Raw genomic sequence first — 27,353 nt, 5'->3', positions numbered from 1 at the left:
TATGTAAGATGCCTTTGCTCTGTGACTTTTGTCTTGTCCTGAATTTGAAGCCTAAATTCAGGGAGGGAGGAAACGAAGCAGATGCATCAAGAAACGACCTGGGGAATTAAAGCCACTGTGAGATAACTGTTATTTACCATGAATAGTTTTATCCTTGGTGAGGTTTTATTGAGGAAAATAAATTCTTACACTCTAAGCTTTAATGTGTGTGTGTAGATGTGAAGAGAGTTAGCATCTTTTGCTACTCTAGTAAGACTAGGGGAACAACAAAGAGCATAAATGAACGGCTCAGAAGGATTTGCGCTGCAGCAGCAGGGTTATGTGGGGCTACAGATGCAGGTGACTTAATCACTGCACCGGATTCTAAACTCAAGTCATTATACAGTATATGCAATTGTATAATTTAAGGTAGCCATTGGTGAGACGTGTGCAATTAATAACATTGCAAAGCTGCTCTTTGTTCTGTTTTACTTGAGGCGGTTTATTGATTACTTCATGAGACCGAGGGATGTTCTTTCAAAGGCAAAGTTCATGGGTTTTGATGAGTGAAGTGTTCCTGTTCTGGCACAATCAATTATTCCCATGACCTTCAGCCGTCACACCAGCAAATGAACCATGAGTTCCTCACAAGATAGTATGCTTTTTACGTTTCTTATGGTGCTCAGCTTTTTGTTTAAGGCCATTTAAAAACGTTCTAAGCTACATCAGCACTTTGTGTAAATGATCCAGAGTGAATACCTCTTCTCATCCAGCCCTTCCCCCCACACACACTCTTCCCACACTTGTGTGGATTAAAAGATAAAGAGGGCTGAGAAGTCAAAGCTTGCCCGTCCTTCCCCCCATTACCTTTCTTTTACCTGTTACCCTCTCCACAGCTCTGCCAGCTTTTTTTCTAATCCAGACGCTGGACCGCGGTGCCACCTCTTCTCATTCTCTGTCCCTTACTCTGTGGTTTGGGGTGGGTCCCAGTCCAAAACAGGGCCAGCAAGAGCTAAAGCAACGACTGGAAATGAAGAGATCTTTAATTTTCAGTCATGTCTTTAAGGACGTGGATGCAAGAGGACATAATTAGATTTTTATTTGTTTTTATTTTCCATGCTATTTGGATTACTCATGATATTGCTTCCCAATAAAAGGACACCGACCACTGCTCCTGCTGTATACTTCTGTATACTTAATCCGACTGGAGTTTGGATGGCGCGATTCAACGACAGGCTCCAACAGAATGTAGACAAACTGCTCCAGGTCAGAGCTGTTTTTCATTAAACCTATTTTTTGCCATTTATTAACCGCTATTAAGGGTTATATAGTTTTTGTTAATGTGAACAATTCATCCATAATACAGTGTCGTTGTAGCCTCCTTCAAATCGGTTTCCAGCAGAGCTACTCAGTGAAGGTGAGACTGTTGGATAACAGGATTATCCAAGTCCTGAATACATTTAAAGGTTTTTTGAAAAAAATGTTCTGTTCATGAAATGTAAAAAGCGTCTTGATGGATTATCATAGTTTGATGAATTTCTTATTCTCAGCAGCGTCTTAGAACAAGGCTAACATATTAGTGAGTGCTGCTCTTAACCTATTACAAACTGATAAGCCAATGACAGTATTAGGCACATCAGAGGGCTTGTTGGTCGCTGCATGTCTGCTGCATTTCAGCTTGAAGGCAAGCAATCAAAGCCACAGGAAGTTTACATGTAGGATATAACACATTTAAGATTGTGCAAATATTGCCAGGCTTAGATCTTGGTGTCTAAAGCACTTTAATGTTTAATATTTTTAAAGTTAGTCCAAGTCAGAATTGACGATCCAAAAAATTGTCTGAAACACAGTCTTTTCTAATTTAACCTTAAAAAGCTGGCGTAAAATTGAGATTTCCAGCAGCGAGTACAAGTTTAGATGTCAGAGGACTGAATCATCCAGAAAAGAATAGCAGGGAACATAGAGAGAGAGGAGTAAATGGAGACACCAAGGCCAGATTGATCTCCGTGTCACCTGGCACTTGAATTTTTAAACTGGACCTGGCAGAGCTTATCAGCTTCCCACACACATGCCATTAATTCTTCGAGGAACAGCACTGGCACTGTGATCACCATGTCCTCGGTGAGACAGATGGATGCTGATAAGATTCAACATCACATTCCCTTAAACCATACAGCTCAGGAAGATACAAGTTCAGCTCAGGGTCTGTACCCTGGAGATCGTATTAAGGGCCCAGGTGCCCTTGCTTGTAACACAGAAGCAGATCGCACTAATTCAACTTTTTTTTCTTATTTTCCGGAGACAGTGATGGCTTGGGGTCGTCTCGTAGTCCGTCCAGTTTTGGACTAGAGGCCTGCTCGGTGCCAAGAGGGAAAGTCCTATCCAAGGACACACTCACTGTCACGCTAATCACGTTAACGCTCTGCTCCCCTGCTGTGTCTGAAGCGTCAGAATAGCTGTGTGAGGAGAATGGCGAGTCACAGAGACCCTCGCTTTCTGCATAACCTGTCCTACCACCCACGATGGCAGCACGACGCAGTGAAAGTGAAGAGAAAAGGACATGCCCGGACAGTGGCTGCAAACAGTTGCAGTAGATATAGTCTGTTTAAATCTTCATCATTCAAACCACAGTTGCCATCGTCCTGTGTGCAACGCTCCAGGAGCTGGTGTGGGAGTGGGCTTCTTCTGCCCTTACTCATACTCTCATTTCTGCCCTATCAAACCTGGGCGACCACTTTCAAGGTGGCTCTAGTTGGACCCTGGACATGTGACATCTTATACTCCAAAGCCCTCCCTGACTTAGCAGCCCGCCTTGCTATTGCTCGCATAAACAAGGACCCCTACCTCAATAAAGGCTACTGGTATGACTACACGCTGATCAATGAGGACTGCAAGTCATCCCGCGCCCTCGCTCGCTTTGCTGAGCTGGATGGTTATGGTGCTGTTTTCCTGGGCCCTGCCAACCCAGGCTACTGCTCCTCCGCTGCTTTGTATGCAAAAGAGTGGGATGTTGGGATTCTCTCCTGGGCTTGCCTCAAACCCAACATGAATAAAGGAGAGATGTATTCCACCTTCCTGCGGCCGCTGCCACTGTCCTCCCATGTACTTTTCTCTGTGTTGCGCTACTTTGGTTGGGCCCATGTGGCCATCATCTCAGAGGGGACAGATTTGTGGGAAGCAACAGGACAGGAGCTGGCCTCGTCTCTGAGGGCCCTGGGTCTGCCCGTCACCCCTGTGGTCACTATGGAGCCCGACAAGGATGGGCCTGGTAGAGCCCTGATAAAAGTGCGGGAGGCAGACCGGGTCAGAGGTGAGAGCAAAGACTGTTCAAAAACAACAAATGTGAACTGTTTTGTTCCACATCAATGATGCAAATGAATTTGATTTAAATCCCTCCTTTTTCCACAGTGATCATTATGTGCATGCCTTCTGTCCTGATTGGTGGCCATGCCCAGTACCAGCTTCTGACTACAGCCTTGGCCATGCGTATGATTGACCGTGGCTACGTGTTCATCCCTTACGACACCCTTCTCTACTCACTACCCTACAAGGATGCAACCTACTATTCACTAGGCAATGACACCAAGCTGCGCAAAGCCTATGACGGAGTCCTCACCATCACTATGGACTCCGGAGAACGCAATTTCAACGAGGCCTTCAAAGACGCTCAGGACAGCTATGAAATCCGCAGCAGCACTCCACCAGAGCAGGTGAGACTCTATCGTGTGTTGCAATAATAAATCATAATAGAAATCTGAAAGAAGTGTAGAAAAAAGCCACTTATATAAACATTTGAATGAAATCATCACATCACTGTCTCTTCTGTTAGGTTTCTCCATTCTTTGGCACCATCTATAACATGATGTACTACACAGCTATGGCTACTGAGCAGGTCCGCGCTAATGGAGGCCGCTGGGTAACTGGTCACATCTTGGGCAGCAACAAGGGCGGCTTTGAATTCGAAGGCTTTAATCAGCCCTTGAGGGCCGGCAGGAACGGTGAAGGCATGCAGGCTCACTATGTAGTGCTGGACTACAGTGGCATTGGGAGCTCCCTCTACCCCACTCATACTCTGGATGGCGCTCATACATCTGGCGGGATCGGGACCTTGAAATACCTCGGCCAATCGATCCATTTTGCGGGCAGCACGCCCTACACAGACTCAAGCTGCTGGTTTAGCCCATACTTTGCCTGTACTGGAGGTGAGTAGAATCATTGCAGGAAAAAAAGATAGACTCGCTGAATAATTCAGTGCATTCAAACTGTCCTTGTGTTTTTCTTCCCATCCCAAAGGCCTGGATACAGTCACGTTGCTCTTCCTTCTCCTTGGGTTGTTTGCATTCATTGCATTTGGAGCTCACTTCTTTATTAATTTAAAGTATGTACAGCAGAGTATCAAAGAATCATATCTCATCCAGTGCAGTCATGTGTGATCATTCAAAAAGATTCATTGTTTTCCTTTGTTTTTGTTTGTTCCAGGAGGAGTGGCAGGATTGGGTTCAGCTTTGGAGGTGGTGGTAGCAGTGGAACAACCAAGGTAGTGCTAACCCTGGATGACCTGGTCTTCATCAACACTCAAATCAGCAAACGGGTCAGTTCTGTGTGCCAAGTATGTGATGTATGAATGTTTTTGACCTGTAAAAGATGATCTACTCTTAAACGGAGGTGTCCTCATTGAACTGTGTGTGTGAGCAGAAGATCAATGATGAGAGCATCCTGAAAAGCCAGCTCGATATGAAGACGCCTCATCACTCAGTGTCCGGTCGAAGCTACATGGCCTCCTCACCGGACAGCTCCAATGTTGCTGTTTTTGAGGTGAGACGAGTCTGACGTGTTTGTTAATCTCCTGTTTGTATTTTTTTTTTTTTTTTGGTTTCTGATTTCACGAGGACTGTTTGTTTTGTGTTTCGTTTGCGTACGCCCCAGGGTGACTGGGTTTGGTTGAAGAAAGCCCCCGGTGGATCTGTATCGGGTGTCAATGGAAGCTCTGAGTTTGTCTTTGTCAAGGTAAGTGAATGTGTGCGTCATTATTAAAATCACTGACTTACCATTGTTCCCAGAAAATGCAAAAGACAAACTGGTCTGGTTCCTGACTGATGTTCCTCTTCCAACATAAAGTTCCTTGATGCTTCCATTGTCTTCCAATCAGCTCAGAGACATGAGGCACGAGAACCTCAATCTGTTCCTGGGACTGTTCTGCGACTCTGGGATCCTTGCTGTCGTGACTGAGCACTGCTCTAGGGGCAGCTTGGAGGATCTGCTCTCCAACGAGGAAGTGCGTCTTGACTGGATGTTCAAGTCTTCCCTGTTAATGGATCTGATTCGGGTAAGAGAGACAATATGACACGTTTCATTTCACATCTTGTCACTTTTCCTCTTTGCTCACGTGTTTTCCCTCAAACTTACCAGGGAATGAAGTACCTGCACAATCGGGACGTCATCCACGGACGACTCAAATCCCGTAACTGTGTGGTGGACGGGCGATTTGTATTGAAGGTGACAGATTATGGGTTCAATGAATTATTGATTGCCCAAGGCATTGATACTGAGGGGGGAAAGCCAGAAGGTGAGTTCATGTGTATCCACATACTCATTTAGAGACTTTGCTCGTACATATCAATATTATTTGATTATTTAATCGTTGTGCAACTTTAAAAAAAAAAAATGAAGATCTACTTTGGACGGCTCCTGAGCTGCTGAGAAGCCCCAGTCTGAGAAGGAGGGGCACTTTCTCTGGAGATGTCTACAGCTTCTCCATCATTGGGCAGGAGGTCATCTCTCGTTCTTCACCTTTCTGCATGCTGGACATGCCTCCCAAGGGTGAGTGATATTGGATAAGTAACCCCGAAGGATGGTAACATGAAAGGAAACTGATGTAGTGAAATATGTCGTGCCATGTGCAAAAGATCTATTCATCTATTATTTTATTTTGTTAATCTGCACGGGTGCTTTTTGATACGTCCATCCTGTCCTTTATGCTGTAAAGATAAATAATAAGCTATTTATTTTTGCTCTCCGCTCCACTTTCAATCCAAAACAGTTCATGCTGAGCTGAGAATAAAATGAAAAATATTAGGATTATTGCTCAAAATTCTCCACTAGGTGTGGTTTTTTGATGACTGACCTGTTTATTTGACAAAATTGGGTGGACAAAATCACATTAGAGACAAATGCATTTTCATTCCAAAGTATCTTGTCTGCTTTTTCTGTATGCCTACACATCAGAGATTATCAACAAGGTCAGAGATCCTCCTCCGTTGTGTCGGCCTGTGCTGTCGTTGGATGAGTCCCCGCTGGAGGTGACACAGGTTTTGAAACAGTCCTGGAGTGAAGAGCCAGAGAAGAGGCCAACCTTTGAGGAAGTCTTCAAACAGGTATAAATGCTGAAAACCAGCGTTGGTCCACATCAACTCCTTCGTACATGTTGTCCTGAAAAATGACATCCCCGCTCCGTTCATTTCACCTGACAGTTCAAGAACATCACCAAGGGGAAGAAGACCAACATCATTGACTCTATGCTGCGCATGTTGGAGCAGTACTCCTCCAACTTGGAGGATCTGATTAGAGAGAGGACCGAGGAGCTGGAGGTGGAGAGGAAGAAGACTGACAAACTGGTGGCTCAGATGTTGCCCAAGTGAGTGTCCAGCATCTGACACAGGAGAGTCGGAATGAAACTGAGATGCTGTTAGTCAGAGCATCAGGAGGCTGGTAGAGCAGCACAATTGCAACAGGAAATTATACTTAAATGATGCTCCTTCTTACTACTTCAGGGAGGTCAAAGGTCATGGACAGGGACTCCCTGACTTACTGTAGTGGCATGTGGTCTTCAGCAAGGATTTAACTTAATAATTCTCTGGAAACGTAGAGACCAAAATGCAGGTGAATGAAGGCCACAGAGAAAAAGTTCTTCATTCTTATCGAATAGTGTTGCCATCTCTTGAGCAGGGAAACACAAGTAGTCAAAAAAAAAAGTCTTTATTTTTCATCTACATCTTTATTTCACCATGTCTCATTTTTTTCCACCAAACATGGCCATTCAGCGTTTTGGGGAACATTTGGTGTGATAAACCAACAATGTGGATGCAGTCAAACCTAACCACCCCTGCAGCAGCCACCAACACTGTAACCTTCTTTAGATCTGGCTCGCCACCATGTCCTGCTTGGTGGTAATGTCAGTAATTATTAGTTTGGGAGGCAAACATTTTCACGGGCTGAGAAAAGGGACAGCAGTTAAAAGCCTGTAAATCTTGTTTGCGCCGAAAAAAGGAAATCCAAGAAATGGTAAGATTACCGTTTCTGCTTTAGCCCCTCAGCGGTGTCCTCCACTCATCATCTTGCTCCTCCAGGTCTGTGGCTCAGGCGCTGAAGACGGGCAAGCCCGTCAAACCCGAGCATTTCAGCGAGGTCACTCTGTACTTCAGTGACATCGTGGGCTTCACCACCATCTCGGCTCTCAGCGACCCCATCGAGGTGGTCGACCTCCTCAACGACCTCTACACGCTCTTTGATGCTATCATTGGACTGCATGATGTCTACAAGGTGAGTGTTGTTCTGTAACAGTGATGATGAACACCTCTATGTAGGTACACCGTGTTCATCATCACTGGTAGGTATTATTTTACTCATTTATAACCCCTTGTTGTATTTTTGAAATTGGTTGTGTCTTTAGGTATTTTCACATTTACATTGTGTTGTGTGTTTCATTGTATTTAGGTGGAAACTATCGGAGATGCCTACATGGTAGCCTCCGGGGTCCCGACCAGGAACGGCAACCGTCATGCAGCTGAGATGGCCAACATGTCTCTGGACATCCTCCACTGCATTGGGACCTTCAAGATGAGGCACATGCCTGAACTCAGGGTCAGAATCCGTATTGGCCTGCACTCTGGTGAGCTTTCTGTGCTGTAATGCTCTCTACGTATTTAGATATACAGTATATGTTAGTATTGTTGCAAACAGAAAGTCCTTTACATTAAGAGTCATGTACACGTGTAATGAGTAATATGGCATGAAATAAATGTAAATAAAAAGTTAATGTGTCACAGAGGAATAGGAATACAGGAGCCCAAGCTGCTGAGGTAAGGAGGTATTTTTACCTCCTTCATCCTTGTCTGGAACTTATTCCTGGAACAGTGAAACGCTATCCACTTAGAACGCTGTCATCCAATTACCACACTGCATTCTTTGGATTTCTAACTCTATTCAGTGAAATTCTTTATGCACACAGAAGTGCTAATGGCAATGTCTCGTTTTGGTAGAATGATGATGCATACGTTTACTGAAATGAAAAAAGATTATGTGTCAATTAGAAAGAGAAGGAAGCTTCAAAGTCAGTCACATGTCACAATGTCAAAATCTAACACAAAATGGATGATGTTGTGAAATATTGTTGCGTCATAGTTGTGTACACGTGTGTATTTGCTTGCTATGTTTGCAGGCCCAGTGGTGGCCGGAGTCGTGGGTCTCACGATGCCTCGATACTGTCTGTTTGGAGACACTGTCAACACAGCATCTCGAATGGAGTCCACGGGGCTGCGTGAGTGTCTAACACATCATAACGTAGACCACGACCATCTCCTCTCCTCCTTTTTCCAAAGGGTTTTCAACCAACACAGTGCTTGAGTGTACAGGTGTAGTTTATGTGCATGCTGCTGAGTCTCAACAGGGCATTAAGTGAGCAGTCCTCACTAATCCTTTAAGACTATCAGCAGAATTAGAGGCCAATTTGAAGTTTCAGTGTAAAAGTCAACATCAATAACCAGGTTTGCCTGCTGTATAAATTAAGTATGAACTTAAGTATTTACTTCCAAGTACACGTTACTTATGTTTAACAATGACACACATGACGGAGCTCACCGGAGATCGTGCTGTAATAAAATAATCATCCACCTTTAAACTCATCAGTGGAATCCGATTTGCTATTTCTAAACTACAATGGTGAAATGTAACCAAGTACTCTTAAGTACTGTACTGAAGTACAATAGTATTACATAGAGTATCTCCATTTTATGCATCGTTATAGTTCTACTCCACTTTGTCTCTAAAGAAAATATTTCTTTTTACTCCACCACACTTTTCTGACAGCTTTCGTGACTAGTTTTTTCTCAGGACGCGCTGATCCGACTTTTTCAGTCCTGATCCGTTACCTGGGCTTAAGGAAGAGACCGATACCAAGTGTGATCCGATACCAATGTTTAATTAATAATCATCTCTTATGGATCATTGTCTTATGTGTAAGCAACCTCAAGCTTGACTTAAACATTGCTCTCTTAACTTTGTGAAATGGAACAAATAAATACATAAATGTTCTATAATTGTTATTTATTAAAATAATGTTATCTACCAGATAACATACATACATATACCAGATTGGCACATTGTCACCGATACCTGATCCAGCTGTTTGAGTCGGTATCAGACTGATATCCAACATCACTATGGGTCCGTGTTTAGTTTTTACAAACTTTACAAAATGTGATGATTTTGACAATGAATATTTCTGATGATTTTTAGCATGAATTGTTCTTTAATATGTTGAGATACTAATGTTAAGTGACTTAACTTAAAGATTTAAATGATCACAACATTTAACATCCACAGGATTCAAATGTGACGTACACATTGATGCAGTATTATTATTCATTAAAAAAACTACTAGTATACCCCTGACGAGGAACATTTGACTGCACTGAGAAGGTTTACTTTCTATTCTGGTATAATAAATATGTTGTCACAGTGTGGATTTTTATGGAACTCATCTAAATACTTCTACGAAGTAGAACAATCACATATTTACTGTATTTTTGCTATTTTTGCTGTTAGCAGCACAGCATTAATGGAGAGTCTACTGCCACCAAGTGGCTTTATCCCAAAATGACAGCCTGACTTTCCCAATACACTCATTTTAAACCTTAGAATCTTCCAAAGCCACAGATTTTACACGTGTGAAGCCATTTCAGTGTGAGATTGAGGATTATCTGTATTTTCTATCGTAGCTTACAGAATCCATGTCAACCAAAGCACAGTTGATGTCCTGAACAGCTTGAAGCTTGGATACAAAATTCAAACCAGAGGCATGACAGAGTTAAAGGTAAAATTAATAAAAACTCCATGATGTGCCCACAGTAGCAGTGGCATGGTAGTAATAGCTAATGAATGCGAATTGTTCTTCACTTTTAGGGAAAAGGGATTGAGAACACATTCTGGTTGGTAGGAAGAGAGGATTTCGACAAGCCCCTGCCTATTCCTCCAGACATTCATGGGTAAGAGAATGCTTTTGTTGCTCCTTAACATAGGCACAAGTGAGATTTGCACCATTTCAATGTTTGCACTTCATTCATACTGTTGCACAACTCTAGTTAATCAAGTGACTTTATGAAGGGCATGTCGTGTTCTGCTCGAGCCTCGGCACATAAACGACTGTATTTCCTATTACAGGGGAGGCAACCATGGTATCGCTTTAGACGAGATTCCTCCTGACAGAAGACAAAAATTCCTGGATCGGCAGAAGAAGATGGGCTAGGCTGTTGTTTTGTTTGTTTGTTTTTTACTGATGTCCCAGGATAAAATGTGATGCTTTCTAGATCAACGTTGTTTTTCCAGTGAAATAATACACAGGTACATCAAGGAAAAGTTGAACATGCAACAATCACAAAATACCCTGATTTGTTTTTACGCTCAGTAGCTCTGATGTGGCTCATGCTGCAGCATTAGTCACAAATTTGATGAATGAAGCCATGTGATCCAAAAATTGGTCAAAATATATCAAACAAGGCATCTCGTCTGTTCATTTAATATTAGATAAATCTTTTTTTTTTTTTTTTTATCATTTAGACTTCTGGGTCTCAACATTTTATCACCATTTCTGTGATAGGCTTATTTGAGTTGGTTTGACTGATAGGTCTATTTCATTCTAACTCAGTTCCATTAAATGTATTTAAAGACAAAAAAATGCTCTAAATTGTAGGTGAGATGACTTGTTCCAGTGGTAATTATAAAGATGAGTACTGGAAATGATCTGGGCCAAAACGTCTGCAAAACTGGAAATAATGAATCAATTCCAACATTTAATGATGCATAATTTTCAGAAAAATGCCAAAGGACCCACAAGATATTGTTCTTTGAAAGATCGACTTATGATGTGCATCTACAGTTCTGTTTCTCTCCCTCGTGATGTCATGATACATATATCATATCGTTGATATTGTTTTTTAACAATGTGTGTATTGCTTTGCTGACATTTTCTACCAAATCATGAAGATGTATGCAACATGCAAACAAGACCCAAACTACTGCTCACTAACGACTCCACGACATGCAGCCTATTACTGGAACATGCTACATGCCTGGCTGGAGGTCCTGTCCAGCTGTGTGCTTAACAAGGTCTTAATAGGACGGCAATGAGAAGACCTGATTTCTGTGATGCACATTATATCTGCCGATATGCAGAATGTCTGAGTCGATTGACTGAAATTATTATCTCCGATGATTTGTTTCAGCAGATTTCAGCCTTTCCGTGTGCATCGCAGACTTCTGGCCGTGTCTGAGTTTTTCAGCCATTATTTTTCTCTTTGGGCTCTCCGGGAGCCCAAACAGTGGCTGTATCTGAAGGTCCTCTGAGAACAAATGTTCTCTAAGTCATTCCCATGCCCAACCTCAGGGGATTTAACAGAACATATGGGGGAAGCATGCTTATAAAAGGGGAGGACAGAGGCTTCTGAGTCACTTCTCTTTGGCTTGGGGATGTGTATATTCTGTAAATGTGTACATAGTTAGTTTGTCTTTGTGTCCTGCAGGGTTAGGGACTTTTTTAGTGGAGCTTTTCTTTCTCCTTGGGTTCCCTAAGCCCATGACACAAAAGGAGATGGCAACAAACAAGGATTTAATCACAGTGCATTCAAAAAAGCGAACAGCAGCATTGTTCACTCGCTCTCTGTCGGCTCGCTAATTGTCTGCTGCAGCACCGATATCGAAGCATTGTCAGGATGTGATGTTTCTCCAACGTTTCAGTCTGCAGACATTTTCTCCCTGGGAGCTCACTTGCTCGCCCCTTCTAACATAGACCCAAAAAAATGGACATCTGAAGACTTGATTATCAGGTTGCTTGCGGTGTATTCTTTCACACCATTAAACGTTCATCACGCTCTTTGAGCGCCATTAAACCGCTGATGATGAGGAAATGCAGGATTTTGGGTCGAGATGAAAGACACGGTTGGGAAATCTGTCTGAGTGCTTCTTTGATGGGTATCTAAAGAACAAAAGGAGTTATTCTGTTGAATAGGTAGGACCTACATTTGCTAGATTCTTAATCAATTTGCCAACAAAATTGAATGCATTGTATTGTTTAATGTGTTTCTGTAAATAAATGATGGTTTTAGTGAAGATTGTGTATGTTGAGTCTATGTGTAATGAGGCTATTTTCGTTCCATTTAAGTTGCACCGTGTATCTTACACTAACTTTTATATATAAAGTCAAATAAGATTATAGTTTTCCTTTGGTGTCAGATGTCCTTCTTTAGCTCATGATATCTCTAAAAGATCCTTTCTCAAACTTTTCATACGTCTTAGCTGTGCAGCGATCAGATAATATTTGTAAAATGATTAAAATGATTTTTATCCCAATCATGCAGTTCATGCCTGTATTGCTAACAGGAATATCTACAAGTGACATCAGTGCCTTGTGGACCAGCTAAAAAGCAATTCTTATTTCTGCCAATAACAAGGGGTTGCTATGAGAACAATTTGATCAGTTTGACAGGTTGCTATGCCAAACCTTTTCTGGCACTTTGGTGGTGCAATCACACCCCTGGGATTTAACCACAGGCGGAGAGACTTTCCTTCGAAACGCCGTTTTCAGTTGTGTTTTCTTGCTTGGGGTATACATTATTTTATTATTTATAAGTATGTGTCAGTGAATATTATATATGGCTCATACATTATCATAAAACCTCAGTCCACATTAAAAGGTTAACCAATAAACGAGTAAAATATCTGCGTTTAATGTCTGCATGCATTGAACAGGAGGCTACCACCCTAGGTGGTCTATAGCTGCATAAGCCCTGACCTTACAGCATGTTGTGTTCTGCAGTTGTCCTGCTGTCTCCTACAGTCACTGGGCTGAATCCTCCCAAATAAACGCGGAATTAAACAACGTGGTGGCCATCGCCCACGTGACCGCAGACGAAGTGAACACCGTGTTCCTCTGTGTACCCCATCAGTCCTGAAGCCCCCCTGGCATCTGACTGGCACTGGCCTGGAGGTGCCAGTCTAGCAGAAGCTCAGTCAAGTCAGCCAGAGAGAGGCAGGCGCACACCGGAAACAGCAGCTTGGCTTTCACAATAAAAGCACAGCGGTCGCAACAAAACACCTTAGTGTCCTCGGGTTTTTTTTATTGTTTTATTGTGACCTCATGGAGCTGCGGTTGATAATAAGGAACAACCGAGGCTATTAGACTACGTTTTACATTGAAGTGCCACAACCACTCGCATCAAAGATAAACCAACTAAATGCATTACCATGTGTATGTGTGTGTGTGTGTGTGTGTGTGTGTGTGTGTGTGACTACATTACCATGTGTGTGTGTGATTTATATCAGGGCATGGTTGTTTACAGGGTTGATTGTAACATAAGTGAACTGTTATATCTCTCTGCCGTTAGAGGAGCACGGTGAGGGAGGAGGATTGAGACTTGAGACCCCCCCCCCCCCCTCACAAACCACTGGTTTTAGTTTGAAAAACCTCACCGGAAGTTGTCTGTTTATTCCCCTCCAGCTTGGCGGTGCTGGGTATAGCCTGAGTGTGGGCAACCTCAGACAGGTGGAGGAGACTAACCGCACCGTGGTCGGACCTGATCGGGCAGCACTGGGCTGGGCTGCGGGACCAGCAGCGGTGGACGCTGTGCGCGCTCGGTGCGCGGATCCTCCTCCGGCAGCTGCTGGACTCACAGTATGATCCCAGACCAAGAACATGCGTTTTGGCCGATTCTCCCCATCCCGAGCCGTCGCACACATGCTGGATACTTCAATGTGGACACGGGGAGGACGAGGGATGTAGTTGCAATGGATTAACGAAGGAGCACGCATGGGCTTTTTTTCCTCCTGAGATCAGTGTTGCTTATATTCATCGCCCTGTCTCGGCCATGGAGAACCAAGCAGCCGAGCCGCAGAACTACGAGGATGTGCAGAAAAGCGGCTATCTCCGCAAGCATAAATCAATGCACCGGCGGTTCTTCGTGCTGAGGGCGGCCTCGGAGCACGGTCCCGCTCGGCTCGAGTACTACGAGAACGAGAAGAAATTCCGCAGTAAATCACCTGTGCCCAAGAAAGTCCTGAGCCTGGAGACTTGCTTCAACATCAACAAGCGGGCAGATTCCAAGAACAAGCACATGATCGTCCTCTACACCCGCAGCGAGAGCTTTGCCATCGCTGCGGACAGCGAGGAGGTCCAGGACGAGTGGTACCAGGCGATGCTGGACCTCCAGTGCAACTGTAAGCCGGAGAAGTGTGCTGTGATCCCCGCTGTCTGCTTGTGCATCGGGCCTCTCCTGCCTGGAGGCTGTTTGTTCTCCATACACTGTTTGGCTCGGCCATGGTTTGCTCATTGCACATCACTGGCTGCAATTGTGTGTGTGTGTGTGTGTGTGTGTGTGTGTGTGTGTGTGTGTGTGTGTGTGTGTGTGTGTGTGTGTGTGTGTGTGTGTGTGTGTGTGTATACATATATGTATTTTTGTTGCTGCAGCTCCATTTTTTTCAGCCATTTCATTGAAACAAATCAGTCAATGTGGACGGTGTGTGTGTTTTATAACCAAGAGGCAGGTGGATCAGAGTGATGGGGTATAGACCTGCTATGGGCGGCATGTGCTGTGTTTGTGTGCTGCACAATCTCAATGCGCGTCGGTTTAATACAGTCAGGAGCTGCAGGATCATTTCCCCATCAGCAGAATGCATTTACATCGCATCTGTGATCACATTTAGACGATCGCCCCTTTTTTTCTGGGTGAAATGCAGCCCTCCGTTTCATGCGACCGTGTGTGTGCGTGTGTGTGTATTTTTTCCTTGCATGGCGCAGTGGGCATATAGCAACCATCCGAGGGATGCATCATATAGTAGTAGCCTATCGCGCTGCGCTCCGCCGGAGCCCGTGTTTTTGTTTTTCCTGCACGGCTCCGGCTGCCGTCCGCCTAACCTACATCCGCGTCCCCGCTGCTGGTCGGGGAGGAGAAGGCACCGTCGGCGCGCTCTCGCTGCAAAGCGCGTTTCTGTTGGTTCTCCTCGTTGTTTACGTTGTTCTGCTTTAACGCTGGGAGCCGAGCACCCCACCACCCCCAACCCTCTGTGATCCTTTACGTCCCGGGTAGTGGAGACTGAAGGGCTTGCCCCAGCTTTTTCATTTGTGGAGCCCCGAGTAGATGCACACAGACCCCCATTTTGTTGAGATTGTATGTGCAGGGATAGCCACAGTAAAAAAGAAACACGGTGCCTAATGTGCTTTCATTGGACTGTAAACCTGTTATGGACACACAGATGGGGATTGAAACACATTCATAAATCAGATTCTAGTGCTTTCATTGCTGGTCTTCTCTAAAGAAAATGACATATTATTCTTGTGGATGGGAGAAAAACCACGACAGTGAAGAGAACAGTGACTGTGTGGAGAGAGAGAGAGAAAGCACAATTATAATGTGTTCATTTGTCATGTGAATGGCTTCGGAGTGAACCGTGATTCATTATTTTACAATGGAGCACGCTGCTTTTCGGTAGATGTATTCTATAGCGCCCGCGACGTAATTAATTATGGAGCTGTGTCGCTTAAAAGTGATGGTGATGAATGAGCTGCGGCGCTGTTGCTTGGCAGACACCGCGGAGACGCGTGTGGCAATCTGGTGACGCGAGATATCACTATTATTAGTGTCACTAGGTTTGTCATTTTGGCTTTGATGCCAACAGGTCATGTGTTTACGTGGATTTACGGAGCATTATCAAATGCATTAATTGTTGATTTGTGTATTCCTTCTCGTCTCCAGGTAAAACCCCGGAGGACTATGGCAGCAGCGGAGAGTGCAGCTCCCCGTCTCCTGTTCCGACCTTCAAGGAAGTGTGGCAGGTCAAGGTCTGGCCCAAAGGTCTCGGACACGCCCGGAACCTCGTGGGCATCTACCGGCTGTGCCTCACCGACAAGACGGTCAACTTCGTCAAGCTCAACTCCGACGTGGCGTCCGTGGTGCTGCAGCTGATGAACGTCCGCCGCTGCGGCCACTCGGAGAACTTCTTCTTCATCGAGGTGGGTCGATCGGCGATCACGGGCCCCGGGGAGTTCTGGATGCAGGTGGACGACTCCGTGGTGGCCCAGCACATGCACGAGACCCTGCTGGAGGCCATGAAGGCCCTCAGCGAGGAGTTCCGACAGCGCAGCAAGTCCCAGTCCGTGGGGACGTCGTGCGGAGGCGGCACCGCCTCGAACCCCATCAGCGTCCCGAGCCGACGACATCACCCGAACCTGCCGCCGAGCCAGGTGGGCTTCTCCAGGCGCGCCCGCACGGAGACGCCCGGGACGGGGGGCAGCAGCACGAGCACGTCGCCCACGTCACGCCACGGGTTCCCGAGGGCGCGGACCGCCAGCATCGGGGCCAGGTCGGAGGAGGGCGGGGCTAGTGCCAAAGGCACGTGGGCCAGCTCCAGCCCCAGTCTCAACGGGTCCTGCTCGACTACGCCGACGCTGAGGCCCAAACCCACCAGGGCCCCGACTCCTGCTAAGATCACCCTCAGCCTGGCACGGTACACGCCCAACCCCGCCCCCTCCCCCGCGCCCAGTCTGTCCTCTAGCTCCGGCCACGGCTCAGAGTGTGGACTGGTGGGGGCCGCGGTGGGGGGGATGGCGATCTGCTCCTACCCTCGTGTTTCTCAGAGAGTTTCGGTTTCGGGTTCGCCGAGTGACTACGGCTCCTCGGACGAATATGGCTCCAGTCCCGGGGAGCACTCCCTGCTCGTGCCCAGTCTGTCCGGACACCACGCGCACGGAGAAGGCTCCTCCAGCTACATAGTGATGGGACAGCGGGAGGGTCTCCTGGGTTCTCATCATCGCCCAAAAGGCCGACGCATCCTGCGCCGCTCCTCCAGCAGGGAGTCAGAGGCAGAACGCAGACTGTTGAGTAAGAGGGCCTCCCTGCCTTTGGCTGCCCACGAACGACTGACCCCACATAGAAAAGATGAAGATGATGAAGAAGACGAAGAGTACGCAATCATGTCGCAGAGTGCTCACCGAGTGAGAGCCGAGCACCGTGGCTCAGGGGGTCCTGTGGTTGGGGGTGGGCAGCTTGATGCAGGAGGGAAAAACAGGAAGAGGGCTGACAAGAGCAAGAGAGAAGTGGAGGGTGGAGCACCTGTGGATAGTGGCTACATGTCCATGTTGCCTGGAGTCACGTCTCCTCCTGTCTCACTCTCTCTCGCCATAGGTATGTCTGACGCCAGTGCTAAACCCGGGGCAGATGACGAGTACATGGCCATGACCCCCAACAACAGCGTGTCCCCCCCGCAGCACATCCGCCAGCCCAGCACAGAGGGCTACATGGTCATGTCCCCCAACAGCAGCAGCTCCACAGACCTGCACGCGCTGGCCATGTGGGACAGCGGGGCCAGCGTGGAGAGCCGGGCCACCAGCGACTACATGAACATCTCGCCCGACTGCAGCCGCTCCGCCTGCGGCACACCGCCCTCCCACCCCGAACAGCACCAACTGCAACCAAAAATGTTCAACTCCTACTTCTCCCTGCCGCGAGCTTATCAACACACCCTCTATACTCGCTTCGAGGAGGACTTAAACAAAGGGGAAGGAAGAAAGGAGAGCGGCGGGCACGACAGTGCCGGGAGGGGAGGGGGAGTGGGATACAGCAAGAGGAACAAGACTGCAGCAGGCTCTGCAGGAGGCTGTCAACTCTCCATGTCCTCCTCTTCCTTCTCCTCCAGCTCGGCCAGCAGTGAGAGCCTGGAGGACAAGTCCATGTCGGTGGGGAGAGGGTTGAGTTTAGTAAGGACCGGGGCAGAATACAAGTTTGGGGGCACAAAAGAAGGGCGTCATCAGAAACGTGGATCCAGTAGCAAGAGCCCGAAGCAACAACGGAGGGGTCGTCCCCTCAGCGTGTCTTCGGACATGACGAAAGCAAACACCCTGCCCAGGGTGAAGGAGACCCTGCTGCCATCGGTGTCCCAGAACGTCGGTGAGTATGTCAGTATTGTGTACAAGGATGACAACAAGTACGGCGGCGGTCGATGCTCAGGCTCCGAGCGTGGGCAACCCGTGATCCACGGAACCCTCCGGCGTATCAATCAACCAATTCTCTGCCACGATAATCCCGCCAACCTTCCTCGCAGCTTCTCTGCTCCGTTGTCCACCTCCGCCGAATACGTCAGCATGGATTTAGGGAAGACCTCGACGCCCCTGACTCCCCTTAGATCCACATTCAGCACCCCACAGAGCCCACCAGCTGTTGCCCCCAAGGCCCGGCATGAACACAGCACGTCCTCCCCTCTGGCAGCCGAGGGGAATAATGCCGGGTACAGAGTAAAAGTCAAGATGGCGGCAATGTCAACAGACCCTGCTACTCCATTTATGGACAACAAAGGTTCAGATCCCAGTATTTCAACAAGGCCTGCCATCCACCCCGGTCAACCCTTGTCCATGGAGCAGGCGACGGGCTTGGCTTTTTCCCCGGTCAAGTCCTTCAAGTCTCCCGAGCGGAGTGGCCGATTGGCCCGAGGGGACCCGCAGGGACGGCAGAGCCACCGCTCAGAGACGTTTAACTCCCCTCCCTCCCGACCACGCCACCCACCCTCCTCTACCTCCATCTTCCCAGAGGGCAGCCAGGCAGCGAGCCATCGGCACGGTTTAGATTGCTCACTGTGGGAGAGCAGGCAGGCAGCTAGTCTACCTGCCACAACTCCGCCGCAAGCCTCCACCTCATCTGCCGAACAAGGCCTTAACTACATTGACCTTGACCTGGCCCTTAAGGAGAGCCCTCCACCTGGAGTGGAGCGTGGCGCCGCCGCCACCGGCTACAACATCGGAGGAAGCGCAATGGGCAGCAGTGCGGGCTCCAGCCTCAACACGTATGCCAGTATTGATTTTTACAAGTCAGAAGAACTGAGAGCACACCAGAGCAGTAGAAAGGATGGGCAGGGTGAGTGCAAACCCATCTCATCTTATAATATCTACTCTAGCAAACATTCTCAGATATCAAGATGCTATTATAGTTTGTGACATCTGGTATGAGGGCGCACCTTCATTCATTCTGCTCGTAGACAATCGGGTTGTAGGGTCAGTTCGGGCTTCGCAACTAGGAGACAATGATAGAATTATTGATTTCTCAGATTGAACATTTCCATAAGTAAAGAAACACCCAGGTGTCCACAACCAGAAAGGACTCGCATGTCTTATATTCCTCGTCTTCATTCAGTAGCATGATTAACTTTGGACGGTTTGACTCTTGACTATTTGGAGACAGTTGGGTTTGCATCGTTACTTTGTGTGGAAATTGCACATTTTCAGTGATTAGTTGATAGATGGGAAATTAATCTCCAAATATTTTATGATCATTTCAGTTATTTTTCAAACAAAAATGCCAAACAACGGTCTAGTTTCAGCTTTTGGACTGATGGTCTAATACAACGGGAGGGATTTGACGATGCCTCCTTAGACATAAATTCTAAAAGAAATATTTGAATATTGAGATATTTGAATCGATTGAGATGTTTCCCCCCTTCTCTGATCCCCTCTATCCCCCCTTAGGATTTCCATAAAATCCTCATTTGATTGAATTGAATGAATTCAACATGTGATGTCATTAGAGCTAAAATAATTTGTATTTTTAGTATCGATTAGTTGTCGAGCAGAGAATTAAAAAAATTGATTCATTTGCTAATATTTGCTGATTTTCTTAACCTGATACTAAACAGATTATTTGTGGCTTATATGAATTGAATTAATAAAATAGTCAGCTGATTAATAGATAATGAAGATAATGATTAGATGTGGCCCTAATTGTCAATCATTTCAAAAGCACAAGTGAATGTGAAATAAATATGTGAAAGGACATAACGAGGACATAATTCCTGGTCGTCTGGCTGATGTGATGTGCATAATCCACAGACAGACTGATGTCTGAGTCTTAGTCACTCCTTCGCCTTTCATCCTGCCGCGTCCCTTCGCTGTGAGCTGAGGGCAGCGCTGTGTGTGCAGGCTGTGGGTTTCTGTAGAGTCTCTTATTGTCACAAGTGGGTGTTCAGAGGGCAAAGCCAATTGATTTGTCTGCTGGTAATGAGCCATTTCACATAAATGGAGGTGGAGGGGAGAGAACACGGGCCAGGTGTTTATGCTTATGTGTGGGTGGGTGCGCTGTCGGCTGCAGGGCTTCACACGCCGAGGCTTCCCTTCCATCGCACAGGCGAGGTGACCATGATTTCATGTTTAAAGTAAAACTGTTTGATGGGTGGACGCTGAAGAGATCCACATGGCAAGAAATAAAAGCTGCAAAAAGCAGGATATTTTTCAAATGTAAATACAGATAAATATAAATATTAATCAGGGGATGAAATGGAAGAAACAACTTGTGCAGCATATTTATTCGAAGTGGCGATGCGAAATTTGAATGATTGATCCAGCTATGCTACTCGCTCGCTACATGCACATGTGTAATCATAATAATTGCCTAATTATTTAAATTGAGTATAGCTTATGTATGCATTTAACATGCACAGGAAGCAAAAGGAGGCTCGGTTGACATTCTGTTACATTCCGTTGACAGTCTCATTACTCTGTCATGTCATTGCTCACACATCCATATTGTAATAATTAATCTCAACACATGAAACCTGATATAGGGAGGATTGTTGCTGCACTGCAGCACAGGAAACCGCAAATAAACAGGCTTCTCGAATGTCCAATTAACACTCAAATAATTATTGCTATTATTACATTACTCCACCTGTTTTATTCCCTTTTTAATTAGACGCTCAAATAAAATGTTTATTAGGATACCGGATTTAGATAAAGATGTTTATTTGCGCCCCGCGCTTTAATTGCTGCCTTGTCACATCTGTGTTACGAGCAAAGTGTTCGTGTGAAAAATGTGGCTGAAGACTTCATGGCTCTCCTGACGCACTTTATTGTCTCGGCGATGTGATTCGCTGATGTAACAGGATGTTCCCAGATGTTTGTAAATGGTTAATTAGCTTTATTTCAGCCACTAAGAGAAGTATAAGTAGTTATTGATGAGCTTCCTGCAGGAAGGCGAAGCAGGCCGCCTGCATCTTTTCTCTCTTTGAAACAGCATCAAATTGTCATAATGTTTATCTGCACGAAAAACCAAAGAACACACTGAAGGAAATGTCTTGTTTTTTTACACAGCATTATGAACTGTGTTGAGGTCGCAGACAATCAATAGACTCTGAAAGTGGACGGAGTGGTCAGACTGACTCACTGATTTATCAACACCTGAGTCAGAGCTTCCCGTTATGTACAAATGATGGTCTTTATTAAAGTTTCCTTCTCATCTGAGAAGACCCCCAAGAGAAAATACATATCGTTGTACTTCCAAGCTGATGATCACACGCAGGGCCGCCGCTCTGCATACGCAGAGTGTGTAGGGCCCCAACTACCTGGCGGGGGCCTCCAAAATTAAGATTGATTAAAAAATGTCATGATGATTACTACATTATTAAATTGCAAAGAATATATGAATAAGTTATAAACAGGCCCGTCGTTTTCTGTTAAAAAATGTGTACCCATGACTCAATTTGTGCAAATGAACTGTTTTTGCCTAATATATATAAACAGTCTCATAAAGGAATTATCCTAGGGCCCCAAAATGGCTAGCAGCGGTACTGATCACACGCCAGATATTTACTTCATTTTGCTGACACGATCAGAACTACAGCAGTGTTTGCTTCCTAGGAACTGATAAGTCTGATGCAAACACACATTATATTGGCATGTGCAACATGTAGGTGAGACTCCAATCTGTCACATCCTCCCCAAGCAGCCAGCAGGAGGCCAAAGCATGATTACATTCACATGTAAACTGTTATCATGGATAAAGCTTTTTAAAAAACACAAAGTATTGTTACCAGGAGGTGGGAACATTTTTATGTGTGTGATTTCAAATCCTCTCTGCTTTTGATTCTTTTCTTCCAGATTGTTGATTCCAGATTGCGGCCCGATCTATTCCCACAACACAACTGAACACTGAAAACCCTGGAAAACCCTGGAAAACCCTGGAAAACCCCATCACATCCCGTCAGCTGTTTTCTGTCAACCAAATGTGTGCCACACACACACACACACACACACACACACACACACACACACACACACACACACACGTACAGGGTAAGAGGAAAGTTTTGAACAAAGATGACATTTGATCATCTTTAACTTAACGGCGGTAAAGGATGAGAATTTGATACGTGCGTGACTTCTCAGGTGGCCATCGTGGCAATAAAATGTCCATCTGTGCATCTTAATTTAATCGTGATTTGGTGCATGAGCCAATCTACTGATCGGTCCGTAAATCAATCTCCGCCCCATTCTGGAGCGTTTTACTTATTGGGTCCCAAACTTGAATCTTTTGAGGTTTGTGTTTTTATACAATCATCCTTTGTCCAAAATGTGTTAAGTTAAATGATCATCAGGTGTCATTTTGACTCAAAATGGGAGAAAATGCAGCTCGGCAGAGTTTCCATACACTCATATATGCTGTCACTGCTAACATGTTTCATTTATTATGTACAGTTGCCAAAATAATAAGCCTTTATGCTTCTTGACCTATTTTCTTGAGCTGCTGACAGACTTCAAATGTGTTTTATTTCTGAGGTACAGTTTATGGATTTAACAACGATATTTACGTTTTCACACAAGAAGAACGTGGTTGCTTGTAAATCCCACACATCTTCTGCAATCTTTATGAATCCCACAGGAGTGTAAAAGTGCATTAAAAGGATGTCGGAGGATTACAATTTAATTTTCACACTGCAAGCGACATCACACTGCAGGTTGTCGTTGAGGGACGAGAACAATGGCTTTCTTTCTATCCGTTGGATATTGTCCTTATTTTCCTACACAGAACACACAGACGTTTTATCCCTGAAGCTTTACACAGGATACATGTTTATTCAGCCCCAGCTTTGATTTCACACAAACTAAACATGTCTGGTCACGTCCAGCAGCTGATTCTCAAGTGGAGCAGTGGATGCATCTCAGTGGTATTTGAGGATATTCAGTGAATGCAGTTTAAAGTCATCTCTCCCCTCTGTTAACATTATGGCCATATTTACATATACACTAACACTTCAACCCTTCAGTAACTGCACTTAATAGAAAGAAGAGAAATCATTGGATCAAAGCAGGTGCATTTAACAACAATGCATTAATTCAGGAATCACAGTATGCAACATTGCATAAAAATGGCCAAATTAACATAATATTCTTCCGCTGTGCATGTAAACAGCTTAATCAAATTGGCCTCCAACGCGCAGTGAGGACAATAATTAGATTGTATGTATGTAAATGTCCTCGCTGATATGTGCTGAGGGGACCTGGTAAGAAGCTGCATTTGGAAAAGAAACATTTTTAAACAGCTTATCGGGGCTGGGGAGGGGGCTGAATGTTATTTGTTAATTTTATGAAAAAGTAAAATTCCACTCCACTCGTATCTCAGAATAATGTACATATTTTTGGCAACCGCACCAAAATAGTGAATATTCTATCCACTCTTTATGTATAACTCTATTTACACCACCACTCTAATACAGTCCCCAACTAAAGCCCATATATGAAATCACAAATATTTGGTGTTAAGATTATAGGATACAAATTACCCTATAATAAACAATTTTTTTTATTTAATTTTAATTTTAAAACTTGACCTGTATAATTGACAACATAAATGTTTGAGTTGATGCTGACCAAATAAGATCTAAAATGAATGCATTTTGAAACGTTGCGTCAAAGCATAAACCCTTTTTTTTGGCAACTGAGCTTTATAATAACTGTATATTATACTAGAGTATATACTACAGTACACAAGTAGAATGACAGAAACTATAGTACATACTGTAGTCTGTTCTCCTCATTTGCATAACAGTTAACACAATTCTAATATATAGTGACACATTCAAATGGTATATAAAATATACAGTATACATATAATGATTCATACTATATAGCCTAGATATCTATATACTCTTTTATAAAGTGCCTCATTTTTGATTGTAGCTGTTTTTACACAGGTAATCTTAAAATGGGCTGTGAAAATAGAAAAAAAAGAAGAAAAAAAGAAGTGTTGTTTCTCTCCTGAGTCTAAATTGTGAATATGTTGAACTTTACAGAAGACGGACCGGACACTTATATTGCTCTCAGTCAGCCATAATCAATTTGCCTTACTGTGTTGATCAGAAACAAGAAGAGGAAAACAAAATCTTGTTTTATTTTTTTGCAGTGCCTAACACTTCAGCCACAATGTAAGCACTCCCTCGCTCTTTGGTTTGGCTTCATCAAGCTGAGGCTTGGCCAAAAAAGAAACGCTCTCTTTCTCTGGGTCGTTTCACACCCCGGGACCCCGATCCACTTCAGGCCCTACCTTCTCTCTTTTCTTTTTTTTTACAACCTGCCACTGGACATCGTCCGTCTGGAGCTGAATATGAGTGGACACTGCAGCAGATTGCTTGCAGACTGAAATGTAACAAAGAGGATTCTACGTTGTATAGATTTTAATGCCAAATCCTATTTTTAACGACTTTCCCTGTTTTTACGCCGAGAAGAAACCAGTCGTTGCCAGTGACTTGTACATAAAATAAGTTGTCTACTTCTTACTCAGTGTTAGACAGAAAACAAAATTTGTCGCAGTGTATTTTGAACCCCAACACACTCATGAAAGGAGATGCTGGTCAGTGACAGCTGATCCGGGGCTCAAACAGTATTGACAGTATCTTATTAGATTGCCCAGACGGGGTGAATAAGTGGCTTCGTCTCTCTCCTCTTCCTCTCGGTGGAAACGATGAGACGGATCCTGCTTGCGCTTGTTACTTTCTCATTCATTCTACTGATAACGTTCTGCTGCTGTCAAACGAATTGCCAAAAAAACAAAAAGGTCTGACAACAATTCAAACGTCTACTATAGAGATATGTTTCAAAGAGTAGACACAAATTCAGTCACAGGACTGATTTAAAAAGAAGAAAAAGAAACGTTTTCACTTGGACGGCCACGGGGCCAAAAGAAAGTGTTTTTCTTCAGATAGTGGGACTTGTAGTTTCTGACTGGAGTTTGGCCACGCTGTGACATCACTACGTGGAATCAGGACGTGTGTGTATACAGGGTACAAACGGAGACGGCTTTCTTGTCTGTTTATGACACTGGTAGATTTCCCACATTTAGATTGAGTTTTTCATTTAGCTCACTAAATCATTTTGACCCTACGGCAGAAATTCAATGTTTAAATGCACTCTCACGCTGATGCACATAAAAAAACAACACATTTGAGTGTTTTAAACCCAGAGGTATAAAGGTTTGGATATTTGCTCTGACCTCACACCTGAGAGGACACTCAAGTGCCTGGCTGTCATTACCGGTTCCCCGTCATCAGTCGCTTATGTTTGAGTTTGCTTGGAAATTAAAAAACAGTTCCTGGAAAAGTCTTCCACGCGTTTCTTTAGTATCTGATTCCCGCCCACATTTCCTGAACAGAGGATGTGTTTCTGGAGTGTCTACGGTGATCTCTGACCTGCGACACCAAACTAATACAAAGTTTCAATTGGTTTTTGTACAAAATTCATTTTATCGGTCACCGTTTTTAATCCTGTGAAATGAAAAGTGTCTGTTGATTGAGCGCAGCCCACTACTGCCAACAGCTTGTGCTCAACACCGAGACCTTTATTACCAAACTCTTGTATAACGGATCCAGACAACGACACGGACTTGTTCCACTTTTGTAACTTGTGTTACTCTTTTGTTGAAGTGATCTTTTTTATAATCTCTTTGTTATTCCTTCAGTGCAACTCTTCTAATTGGGGATTACTGAGATTCTCTGACTGTACCTCATAATCTCGATTTTGGGCAGACGTAACAGTTGGCAGTAAAGCCCCCTCGGAGAGTCTGAGAAGGGTTCAGGATATTAATGACGTCAGACGGGAAGAGCGCATGAATCAAAGCCTTGGATTTGGGTAAATATCATTTCATGTATCGTGAATTCAAAAGTGAGGCGCTCTGAGGCGTTTCCATTCTCATGGCTTGCGGCTGAACGGTAATGCTTCTCTTGTACAAATCATCCGAACTCTGCCAAGCCTTTTTTAAGTTGAACAAAACGCGGGGACTTGTGTTGTCTCTTTGGAATATTTTGTGACGACGTGTGGAAAATGAGGCACATAAATTGCTCGTCAGACTCTAACTGTGGGAAATGATACTGTATGTACAATCAGGATAGCGATTATAATTACAATGGAAAGAGTATTGTATGTATTTTAAAGCTATTGATACTACTTTGATAAAAATGCAAAAAGACTGAACAGGAACTATAGGTATGTAAAGTATACTGTGTATAGAGGAGTTTGCTCCAGGGGAGGGATGGGCATGGGGTTCATTCTGTTCATGGCGAAATTGTTTAAAACAGAATATTGATGATTCTTGTCTGTGATGTAGACAACGTCAATGTTTTTTTTTGATAAAAGGCAAAGTGATATGAAAATTGAAATGTGTGCGTCTTTTATTGACTGCAAGTCGAACTCAAAAGTCCACGTCGATGAGAAGTTGCAGCGTGTGGTCAAGTGAGTCTAGACTGTTGTAAGCCATCGCTGGTCAGAGTTTTTAAGGATAAGCCTGTGGACAGAGGGCACATGTATTTAATCCCAGGCCACTCGGTTTAAACAGATGGTATTTTGGCAGCATTTAATTTCAGAGGTGAATAACAAAAACATACTTGGTGGTTTGTAATATTTGTGTTGTTTGACTACCCTATTTTATTTTATATATAAAATATGGGTATCAACCTGTGGTGGTGTTTGTACAGTATATAACTTAAACTGGGCCCATTCACACCCATGTGAATAGTTCAGGACCCCACAGTATTAACAAGCCTACAAGAAGTTAACTACCTGAACTTCCCACTTGGTTAGAACCATGCTGTCACTTGGCTCCTCTCATGGCTCCAAACCAAATGCTGATTTATGGAAAGAAAAGGGCACAAGCCCTGAACGATCTACCATGCACACGCATTTAGACAGATGGGTGAAATGTCTTCAAAAACCTTTCACCTTTCATGAAGATGTAGTGTGGTTTAGCTAACTGGTTAAGTATTCCCTGATAAATTATGAAACACCGCTCTCCCTTACGTACACA

At 44.6% G+C, this 27,353-nt stretch overlaps 2 protein-coding genes across 4 annotated transcripts; both read left to right on the top strand.

Moving 5' to 3' along the window:
• The first annotated feature begins 929 nt into the window (after nt 1-929).
• On the top strand, nt 930-12,355 carry gucy2d (guanylate cyclase 2D, retinal). 3 transcript variants are annotated; one of them, XM_084029884.1, is made up of 19 exons: nt 930-1,245; nt 2,285-3,289; nt 3,388-3,689; nt 3,809-4,181; nt 4,273-4,357; nt 4,462-4,570; nt 4,675-4,794; nt 4,906-4,986; nt 5,129-5,305; nt 5,389-5,545; nt 5,650-5,799; nt 6,205-6,353; nt 6,450-6,613; nt 7,326-7,518; nt 7,693-7,867; nt 8,417-8,515; nt 9,975-10,069; nt 10,159-10,241; nt 10,417-12,355. In XM_084029884.1, the coding sequence occupies exons 2-19, from the start codon at nt 2,449-2,451 to the stop codon at nt 10,499-10,501; spliced, it is 3,438 nt and encodes a 1,145-aa protein (XP_083886010.1). In that variant the 5' UTR covers nt 930-1,245; nt 2,285-2,448; the 3' UTR covers nt 10,502-12,355. The 3 variants fall into 3 exon arrangements, with proteins under 3 accessions (XP_083886010.1, XP_083886008.1, XP_083886009.1); XM_084029882.1 differs by having other exon boundaries at nt 931-1,245; nt 4,459-4,570; XM_084029883.1 differs by lacking the exon at nt 930-1,245 and adding an exon at nt 1,297-1,396 and having other exon boundaries at nt 4,459-4,570.
• A 1,730-nt stretch (nt 12,356-14,085) lies between these two features.
• LOC311025290 (insulin receptor substrate 1-B) lies at nt 14,086-19,767 on the top strand (the record flags this gene model as incomplete). Its single annotated transcript, XM_084028141.1, has 3 exons — nt 14,086-14,463; nt 15,999-19,148; nt 19,757-19,767. Exons 1-3 carry the CDS (start codon nt 14,115-14,117, stop codon nt 19,765-19,767), a joined length of 3,510 nt encoding a protein of 1,169 aa, XP_083884267.1. The 5' UTR covers nt 14,086-14,114.
• Between the last annotated feature and the right edge of the window lie 7,586 nt (nt 19,768-27,353).

The sequence above is a fragment of the Eutrigla gurnardus genome, assembly GCF_963514095.1.
Source record: "Eutrigla gurnardus genome assembly, chromosome: 15".
Lineage (NCBI taxonomy): Eukaryota > Metazoa > Chordata > Actinopteri > Perciformes > Triglidae > Eutrigla > Eutrigla gurnardus.
This window is presented reverse-complemented; position numbering and strand designations above follow the sequence as displayed.

Bases quoted from the DNA above. Each gene is read 5' to 3' on its own strand.
- gucy2d (XM_084029882.1), top strand. From the start codon at position 2,449: ATGGCGAGTCACAGAGACCCTCGCTTTCTGCATAACCTGTCCTACCAC. The intron at 4,182-4,272 runs GTGAGTAGAATC...CCCATCCCAAAG, and splicing joins ATACTTTGCCTGTACTGGAG to GCCTGGATACAGTCACGTTG. The intron at 10,242-10,416 runs GTAAGAGAATGC...TTCCTATTACAG, and splicing joins ATTCCTCCAGACATTCATGG to GGGAGGCAACCATGGTATCG.